The sequence below is a fragment of the Eleutherodactylus coqui genome, chromosome 10 (genome assembly GCF_035609145.1).
Source record: "Eleutherodactylus coqui strain aEleCoq1 chromosome 10, aEleCoq1.hap1, whole genome shotgun sequence".
NCBI lineage: Eukaryota > Metazoa > Chordata > Amphibia > Anura > Eleutherodactylidae > Eleutherodactylus > Eleutherodactylus coqui.
Window position 1 is genome coordinate 137,659,387 of NC_089846.1, and position 10,362 is coordinate 137,669,748.

The 10,362-nt window shown below is 45.7% G+C and overlaps 1 protein-coding gene across 1 annotated transcript; it reads left to right on the forward strand.

The window, feature by feature from the left end:
* Positions 1–359: 359 nt before the first annotated feature.
* LOC136581145 (mRNA decay activator protein ZFP36L1-like) lies at positions 360–4,351 on the forward strand. The gene is made up of 2 exons (XM_066582127.1): positions 360–443; positions 3,431–4,351. Exons 1-2 carry the CDS (start codon positions 360–362, stop codon positions 4,349–4,351), a joined length of 1,005 nt encoding a protein of 334 aa, XP_066438224.1.
* Positions 4,352–10,362: the final 6,011 nt, after the last annotated feature.

Sequence of the window (10,362 nt, forward strand, 5' to 3'; positions counted from 1 at the left end):
CTACTCAGTTTGCTTCCTTTTGGAGTGCTCTGACAGTGTCAGTTTTCACTACTGCTCTGGAATTGTATTCATGAACTAGGAATCACTAAATGAACAGAAAACTTGGTAGGAAAGCGAGTGTCTGAGAACTTTGTAGAGACTTCTCTAGAAACAGTTGCTGACTCTGAGACCTCCGGAGATGAGGAGGAGGAAAGGTTTTAGGGTGGGATGGAACTTGTATATTGTGGGATCAGTATGGGTGGGACTGGCAGAGGTGGAATAAGCAGAGTCTCACTCCAGCTGCCCTGATTACAAACACTTGAGGTCTGCAGAAGAGAGGTGGAAGTGCTATATAAGTGGAGCCAGCCCAGCGGAGTACCATGCCTGCAGAATCCCTCACACTACTGAGCCCCCTCCCCAAGATGGACCATGACATGGAAGATGTGGCCCTGTCAGACTCTGAGGTAAGGCTAATGTACCGCCCCCATAACATGTGGATGTGTTTGGTGCAATATATCTGGGCCAATCATGTTGCACCATTTGATGTCAATTAGATACGTCAAGGAACTGTACTTAAAAATGTAGTTCTGTCTCTGAAAAGACCTGACCAGCGCCGGGTGGACTTCATGGACTATAAGAGGCTCCACCTGATTTCTGCCAGCTTTTGAATTGAAGAAAAAGCGCTGCTTAGCCGCGGGTTTTGGCGCATGCTCTTCCGTTGCGGCCGGCTCCTCTGTAGAGAGGATCGCAGCCCCCAATGGGGGGGGGAGACCTGCTGCAGCGGGGGAATGTACACTGACTAATGCCAGTTTTGCTGCGATGGATTGGCCGTCCCGTGTGAATGACATTTTTGCCATCTCGTCCACGTGGCTGGTTAATCCCGGGATTAGCGGCTGCAGCAAGACTCTGCACGAAATTTCCTTGGCAAATCCACCCTGTGTGAAGCCGGCCTTAATGCTTCATAAGGGTAACTCGCCGGGTCTGTAGAAACAAGTTGGAGTTGTTACAAAACATTTGGGCAATGTTTTGAGTCTTGTGACGTGTTCATATTAGTTTATTGTTACTTAAACTATCGCACTTGGGTCTTTCTCACATCAGCTTGTTTGTTTAACTGAGGCTAAATCTAAATGGGAATACCAGAAGTGGATCTGACTTATGCCTGATACGCATGGCAGCGGACGAACGCCATTGACTTTAAGGCCAAGTTCACACAGGCGTATTTGTGCTCAATACGCAGTGAATAGAACCTACTGATTTCCAGGAACTTGTTCACATGTGCAAGGAAAATGCCCATTATGCTCTACTTTCCTGCCCATTTGCGCACTAAAGGTCCCCATAGAAGTCAATGTAAATGTGCACAGAATACAGTAAGAGAAGCAGGAAAGCACATCTGGAACTCAGAGTAATTAGACACTTTGATGGTTTTTTTTTTTTTTTTTTTTTTTTTGCGGTGAGCAAATGTACACACCTTGGGTGCAGAAGAAATACAGTAAAACACTGATACACGTGTGACTCTAGCCTTCTGGGATCTGTCTGGCTTCAGCCTGGTGTCGTCTTGGATGAAGTGGTGCAGCATGCTGTGCCTTGTTGTCTGGGATTTCATGCTGGCTCTGAACATTGGCCTCCAGCACAGACGTGGACATGGCTGAAAACAAGTGTTCATTAAAGCAATATTCCAGAGACTGGATGGGTGAAACTGCCAGACTAGCGGTGGTCCCATATCTCCTGTCGTCCTCGCTGCAGTCCCCGTAGTGAGGAGGAAATTGAATGGAGCCACGGCCGCACATGCACAGTGCTTCCATTCACTTTCAGTGGGACTGTCGGTGATGGCTTAATACAAAGCACGGAGTGGTGGATGCGCGTGTGGAGCCAATGTGCCATTCAGTGCCATGGCAGGTGGAAGTAGCTACCTGGAAGTGAGGAGAAATTGGGAGAACGGGACTCCCAGTTCTCAGATTGATGGAGGTTCCAGTGGTTACACACACTAAATGGGTGAGAACTCAGAAAACTATCCACTCTCTGGAATACCCCTTCATACAAGCATATGCATAATGCATTTGTATTGTGAACGATGCACTTTTGCGCCGATTACTGTACTCTTTGCACTTGCAGGGTCAGTTCACATGGGTGCAGAACACACCCCTGCCATGACGATGCCACTTAGGCTGTTGGCCTAATGAGTTCCAGATGTGTTCTTTCCCTCTGGAATGGCGTGGGTTTAGCTGTGCACCTCCCATAGACTTCTACGTGAACGATTGGTGTGCAAATGCGCATAAAAATAGAGGCGTGTCTTTTGTGCGCGCACAAGAGAAATGAGAATGAACCTAATGAAGTCAATGGGTTCCGTTCTCTGCGTTTAGTGGGTGCAAATGTTTGTTTGAAACCACCCTTTAAGGGAGCGTCTGGTTCTGCACTGGAGGCTCCATCTGGCATAAAATGCCAAAGTAGTGCAGTATATAGTCTATAATCTACTAGAAGCCTGGCATCGCCTATGAAGGTGAATGAGACGGCAGATCTGGCACTCTTCCCACTGGGCTCTTCTGATAGAACAGAAAATGTAGTGTAAGTGTGAACAAGACCTAAGGGTGCCATCTACAGTGAAAACTGCAGCAAATGAGTGATGTGGGAACATACCCCAAAGGAGTTGGATTATCGCCAGTGTTGCTCAACTCCAGGGATTAAATATCCCCAACAGGTAATGGGTGAGTATATCTTCTAAAGAGAATATCTGTGTCAATTTCTGAAGCACTGACAATGCTAAAATAATCCTGGAGGAGGTGATTGAAGACTGGAGCTGAGAAATGCTAATCTAGGGTACCATCTCCTACAACCACTGCAAGACTTGTGTGAAATCTCACCTAGAGTCTCTTGTACTGCCAACATTACTTATATTTTTCCCCTGATATTTCCCACTCTGGTTGCCCCTAAAGCTGGACAAACGCATGCAACTTTGTCTACAATACATCTGATCAATTCTGTGTGGAATTCTTCACATCTCACCTGAACATGCTAGACTAAACTAGCTGCTGAGGGAAGTAAGTGTGTGTTATATATGGGAGACGTTGCAAGTGATCGGCTGTTTAAGCCATGCACTTCAATCTTTTGCCAAAGTTGGCTGACCTCATTTAACCTGGCAGTCCTTTTTTTTTTTTTGCCAGGATAGTCAGCCATCACAAACTGTTCTTAACAATGGTCACCTGAAGTAGTAAACTAAAATTGAGCAACTTGAATCTTGTGTATGGGACCCAGTTCATACTGTGCACTTGCAGATTACTCATGCAGTATTCGAGTATAGCTAAAAGTTGTAATTAAAGGTGTTGGGTATAATCCCACTGCTGCACAGTGTAAACTGGGCCAACCATGTCTTAGTAGGCTCATGTCATATATCCATTGTAGTGTGTGTTCACTGACAAGTCTAGGATAACATTGTACAACTTCTCCCTCATTATAGGAACTAGCATCTCTGCTGGCAGAGGCAAGTTTGGATAGTCTTGTCATGACGGAGTCAAGTACACACTCCCATCTTGTATGCTTTGATGAAGATGCAAAGAGCGATGATCTCTTGATGAGTTCCCTTGTACAGCCTCCACAAAACCCATGGAGTCAGGATTCGGAGCTGCCCACCTTGACTGCCCCAAGACTCATCCCCTCCCAAGCAGACCACTCCATCAGCATGACTGAGGAAAGTAAAGGATCTCCACCTTCAACACCATCTACTTCCCGCTACAAGACAGAGCTGTGTCGTTCTTACCAATTAAGTGGCTATTGCAGATACGATGAGAAGTGTCAGTTTGCTCATGGGCCTTCAGAACTTCGAGTTATCTGTCGTCATCCCAAGTATAAGACTGAGTTGTGCAGAACTTATCACACTACTGGCTTCTGTCCATACGGAATCCGTTGTCACTTTATTCACAACATTGAGGAGGAGAAGCTCAACAATAGTAAAAAGGGGCAATGTCCTCCCTTCCTGAGACAGAGTATCAGCTGCTCTGGAATACCATCAATGTCCTCTTCATCTTCCGGCTCCCTCTTCTCTTCCCATATGGCTTCACCGGCTTCCTTGCCCATCTTCCCTCCTATTAGCCCCTTGAGTCCAACCAGTCCTCTTGGAAGTTCTGGCTTTTGGTCCCCCTCTCCTGTCCCACTAGGACCAGCATTACTTGGGTTAGTGACTCCGCCTCGCTCAACTGTGCAAAATCCGTGGACATGGAATCCTCAAATGAAGCCTCTTCCCTGTGAACAGGAGGAACCTAAGATGGCAGATAACAGGGATTGCTTGATTCAACAGAAGAGCATTGAAGAATCAACAACTGTTTGCGATGACTCTGAGGAAGCAAAGCGTCTTCCGATTTTCAGCTCTATCTCAGACTAAATGACCTATTGTTTCAGGCTGCTTTTTCTTCGACAACCTTTGCCTATTGCTAAGAGAGCAGCAGTCTGGAATGTGGTTTTGATATTTTAGAATGTCTTACTTGGGCTATGGCCTTCTAGATGTGACAAGTCTTGAGGAAATGAGGATTTTTGAGCAACAGATCATCAAATCGTCCCACTAAAACGACGGTACCTACTACTGGCAGGATTAAGGAAATTCAAGGCTGGAAACTGGCCTTTAGGCTTAGTCTTAGTAGGAGATGCATGGCTCATCTAGCCACAGTTCTACTTTTTAAAGCATCACTTATACATTCCAAGTTTTTATTTCTGGAGGGTGGAGACTTCGTTCTCTTTTTAGCTGCCTTTGACACAAGTTCTCTGACTCCATGGTTTTGCTGCTAATCCACTCATTTATGGCCATGACTGAATTCCTAGGTGGTTGGTTGGGTAAACCATGCCAATTATTACTTCATAGGGTGACTGAGTTGGAGAACCACCAAGGTGCTTCTTGGTCTGCTTGGATAGATGACCTGTATCTGGTTGCTTGGATGATTCCATGCCTCTGCAGTGTTCTTTTGCGGAACTTTTTATGACTTTTTTTGGAGGCTTGTCCCACTGGATCTTCCCATCTGGAGTTTAACTTTCTATTAATCCTAGTAGTAGACCAAGGGGGTCAATATTCCCATATTATGTGACTTACCAGTTTTGTGAGGGATTCCCTATGTAGTTAATCTAAAGTGATCTTCTGATGAGTCTACTCTATTGAATATTCTAGGTTTGCCTTGGCAGACAGGTTATGTTTTCTATGAGAAAACTTAGTGTAGGTTACTTTCAAAGTGGTTAGAAAAATCTGTCTGCCTTCTTCCAAACACAGTGCTGCCCTGTCTGTAGGTTGTGTGCAGGCTGCAGCTCAGTTCCCATTCATTTCAATGGAGCGGAGTTGCAATGCTACACACAACCTGTGGACGGAAGTGGTGCAGTCTTTGGGAGAGCAGCCATGTTTTCCTAATCCTGGACAACCACTTTAATCACTGCAGCCTTGTATGTTACAGCAGAAGGCAGTCGTGGTCCTTTTTTTTTTTTTTTTTTTTTTTTTTTTTTTTTTTAAATTTAAAATGGAAATTCAGTATTTGAGCAGTGAAGCTACTTTTTAGCCAGCGCTTTTATGTTGCCCCATGTTACTTTTATTTCTTGGTAGCTGATATTAAGTCAAGTTACTCCAGATTTTTAAGCATTGATCTATTGGTATGTATTTATATTGTCAGTCCCTCTTGGTTATAATATGGGAAGCAACAACAAAAGGGCTCGCGTGACCAACTTGGGGCTTCCGGTAAGCCTTAGAATATCAGTGCCCCTCCATACCAAATATTTTATTCTAAGTTATTAAGTTATTTTGTGTATGCCAAAAACATAATAAAATAAGCAGTGATGTCACTCCGTGCTGGCAGTGATGTCACTCCGTGCTGGCAGTGATGCAGCTATTCATTTTAATTTATTGCAACTTTGATTACCACATTAACTTATTTCCTTAATTTTTTATGTTACTATTTTGATATGATTAAATAAATCTAATGTGGTTATTACATGCATTGTCTCATTACTCATTGGAGCTGCACAACGGACTAGTATGGATGTGATGTGAACGGATGGCTAAATTCACCCAACTGCCTTTACAGCTATTCAGATTTCAGCTGGCATGAGTCTCCCATGTTGGGAAAAGCTGCTTCCGGTTGTCTAACAGCAGGGAGTGGAGAAACCTCCCTTTCCCATCAGTTTATGTGGTAATATATGTATATGCTATAATCACAACATATTCTAGTTTCCCAAAGTAGTTCCATTAAAAAAATGTCCACCCACAAAACAAGCCCTCATGTTGTGTGGGGTGGTGGTGGGGCACCAGTTATGGTTCTTTTTAATACGATGATGGGAAACGGCTTGCTTGTTAGGGTGCAACATAAACCTTTCATTAGGGGGTTAATAATGGGGACAAGAGTAGGTTGACCTATTTGCAATGACTGTGTACCTAAGAGATCATTCAGATGTACTTAGTACAGTAAGGGATCAGACTGTGACTGCAGAACACAACCATAAGGACTACCTGTGAATGGAGGCGGGTGGGTAGGAATGATCCCCCGGCCCACTCTGCTTTCATTCACTGAGTGGTCACCCCTGTACTCTACACATGAGCGACTACTGGAATGGCTCTCCTGGGCCCAACAACCATCCTTGGGCCTCATCCACTGCAGGGAGGGTCTCTAAGATGGATAACAGAAGAAGGGGCAAAGTTCTCATTTCTGTGATGGTTCATGAAGGGTTAATCATCCACCCAGTGGCGTAGTATATATTACTTGAGCCCTTTGAACCCTCTTTTATGATATTTGCAGATGCAGCTCACAACTCCCGCAGTTTACCTGCCCTGTCCGACAATCAGATGCCCGATGCATTGTATTTGCACAGGGATTAGAATGCTTGTCCTCCTTTGCTAATGAGGACTAATACAAAGGGAGTTGGGATAATTGTCATATTTACCCCTAGAATCCACAATGTTTGTATATGACAAGACCCCGCAGGAGGTAAGTGTGATAAGGGGCCTGAGGCCAATAAAAGCAGGGCCAGCTCCACATACCCGCAGGGCATCAGCCTTCACCCTTGTCTTATTGTCACAATACAGACAAAAGTATAGACCCAGCAGCCGTCCAAATCCATGCGCTATTGGTCCATATACAAAACTTAAGTAGCCATAGTTCAACTCCCTCCAGAGTCTTTATTTTCACAATAGTCCCCTAACTGTAAGGGCGCCCCCACACAGACCCTAAAACGTTGTTTTAAAGTTTTTCTGTATGAGAGTAAAAAAAAAAACACTTCATGAAATCTTTGTCTTTTAATGATTTTATTGACATCTGCGGCAATAGCAAAAAATCACGGCCTGTTCTATCAACTTTTTTTTTTTTTTTTTTTTTTGGCCCCTATGTTTCCATATAAAATATAATTTGTTCGTTTTTGGGTGAATAAAGGCACACCGATGCCCTTTACAAAGCAGACACACATTTGCCTTATTGCTGCATTTTTCGGCCACCCAAAAACGCTAACGCCGGTGTGGAGGCACCCAAGGGGGACGACTATTGTCTGAATGGACACTCATAGTTGCCAAAGCGAATGAATGACTACTTATGCTGCTGCTCAGAGCGGTTCGCTTATTATACAAACAATTTATTGGGCATTTACACAGCCAGAACATTGTTCACCAACTAGTTGGGGGGGGGGGGGGGTGTCGGGGGTCTTCTGTGGTGTGTACTTAAATTTTGATTCCCTCCAATGACCGCACAAAGTCCAAGTGGCTTTCAAGCCGCCACCACTCATTTGTGGTATCTTACAGAACCAACCACAGACTGTAGTGACCAGTGGCCTTCTGAAGACCAGCAGGGACTGATCAGGTGAGGATCATTTGCAGAACCTGCATTTTTGGAAACCAATGAGCATTATGTGGGGGAAACTAAAGGCGCAAAGCCGAACAAGCATCGACCTCCCTAGAAGGATGTTAGATAGTCGGTAGGTAATTTGACTCATGTAGACTACATGATCAACCAGTAGCTTTTTAGTTGAGCTGGAATGAAGAGACTGGTGCCTACTGACCAAAGTCTCGCCCGTCTTCTGGTTTGTGATCGGGTCTACAGTTTCTCTGAGCAACTATTTGGGCAAAAACTGCCCCCTGTAGACACAAACTAGGGGACAGAGGCGTAACTTGTATCTCCTGGGCTCCAATGCAAAACCTGTAACGGGGCCCCAACTATAATGCTTTATTCATAGTACTGGGCTTTCTATATGGAGAACAGAGGCCTTATGGGCCCCCCTAAGGCTCCTGGGCCGGGGTGCAACCGCACCCACTATAGTTATGCCAGTGCTAAGGGATCCTTCACACTGCCGAGGGCGATACCAGGCCATGAATACCGCCCTCATATCACGCTCCTCCACCATGTGAAACCCATGGATGTGAGGTGATTTCATGTGAAAACCGCAGAGATGGTGGGATCCTCCGGCGCCGCTGGCACAGCAGAGGATCACATAGTTCTTCCATCACTCTCAATGGGGCCGGGGCTGTACATCTGGATCAGCTTGGCTAATACTGCTAAGCAGTTCAGTGCGGTTATTCAGACCATTGGGTTATTGCCACAGAACTTTTTTTTTTTTCCCAAATATGCCCCCACTTTCATAGACCGTGCCAGCTGAAGAGACTACTAGTTTTGTGGGAGACTGGCCTGCCGGTGGTTTGTGAGGGTTTGGGTCTATATGGGAGCGTTCTGCACACCTCCGGGCGGTTGTCATGTGACAAGGTGTAATACAATACCTGCCTGATGGGTTTTTGGACGGAGTCCTTCGAGCAGATGACTGCTAGATGGCAGCATAGTCTTCAGTGCTGAAAATGCACGCGCCGCATGAAGGCGCAACTGCAAGAATTGTCCACTAGGGATCATTCACACAAGTGTATCTGCGCAGCACGTTACATGCACAACACGTAGCGAATATAATTGCTCACTTGAGCAAATTTTTCACACGATGTGCGGTCATGTGAAAAAAGACGGCACAGGCCATCTTGGTGCGTATTACTGACCATAGAAGCCTATTGAATCAATAGGCATTTGTGAAAGGAAGAGGAAACCTGCGTATTTACACTCAAAATCAATGTGATTGTGCGTCTCGACATGCATAACTACACTGCGTGTTTATGTGAGTAAGAAGACTGCCAACAGCATATTGTGGCCGATGAATACAATGTGTAGTCGCAGACCAAAATACGCATACAGCCGTGCGAATGCAACCTTAGGCCTCTTGTCCACGGGTGGGTTTGATTTGCAGCCTCAAATTAATTTAAGCGCACAGAGTTGTTTTGCGGACCTTTTTGGAAAACAAATTCCAGCATGCTCCATTTTTGTGCAGATCCCGCACTGACCGCCGTCCGATTCGCGGTACGTCCGCAGTTGACACTATGGATGTGCTGCCAATCCCCTAGGAAAGCAAGAGATTTAAAAAAAAAAATAAAAAAATAATAATGTACTGCGCCTGTCCGGTGATCCCTGAATGCTGCCGCTGAGGAAATACAGGAAAGCAGGGCGCACTGACCACTGGGAGGGATGGATTCTGTGTGGGGTTCCCCATATGGATCTGACCCACCTGCGGACATGAGGCCTAAAGGGATATTTCAGGACATTAAAAATTTTTTAAAAGTTTTTAAAATAAAAAGAAATGGCATGCCCTCCTCTCCTGGTGGCTTCTTGTCCGGCGCCGCATCCCCACAGAACCGTAAGAAGCAACAGGCGGTCACGTGCCGTTCATCGTGTCTGTGACCGCTCAGCAACGCGCAGGCTTTAGCAGTGATTCTTCTATGGCTTGTGATGCCTATGAGTGGCTGAGCACAATGTCTGCCAAGTGATCGCCCGCCACGTCTTCCAGATATCATGGGGATGCAGCACTGGCGGGGAGCCTCCGGGAGAGGCGAGTGTTCCATTTCTTTTCATTTTAAGCTCTTTCACCTTTTTTATGTCGCAGAAAAGCCCTTTAATCGTAGATTTAAATGGATTATATTAAACTAATCCAGACTGTAGATTTAAGGCCCTTTTACACGGGACGAGCATCGGACAAATGATGCTGACCACTCTGCACAGGAGCGAGTATCACTGGAGGAGAGTTCTCTCCCCGCCCCTCTCCAGTCCTGACCGATGGTTGCTCGGAGCTGTAAGGCTAGGATCACAAGGGGAGGAAATCCTGCGGTTTGGCTGCATCGAAAAACTGCGAGAATTCCAATGGAAAGCGCAGCTTCAAAATCGGCAGCATTTCGCCGCGGGTTTTGGAGCAGTTCGTCCGCCGGCATTTTGCTGCGGCTTTCTCTCCCAATAGAGGGGAGTGAGGCTGCAGCGGGAAAGAAATAAACATGCTGCATCTTCTAAATCCATGCTGCCACGCCGGTTCCGCCCAGCTTTGCTGCACAGATTGGCTGCCCCATGTGGACGGGAATTT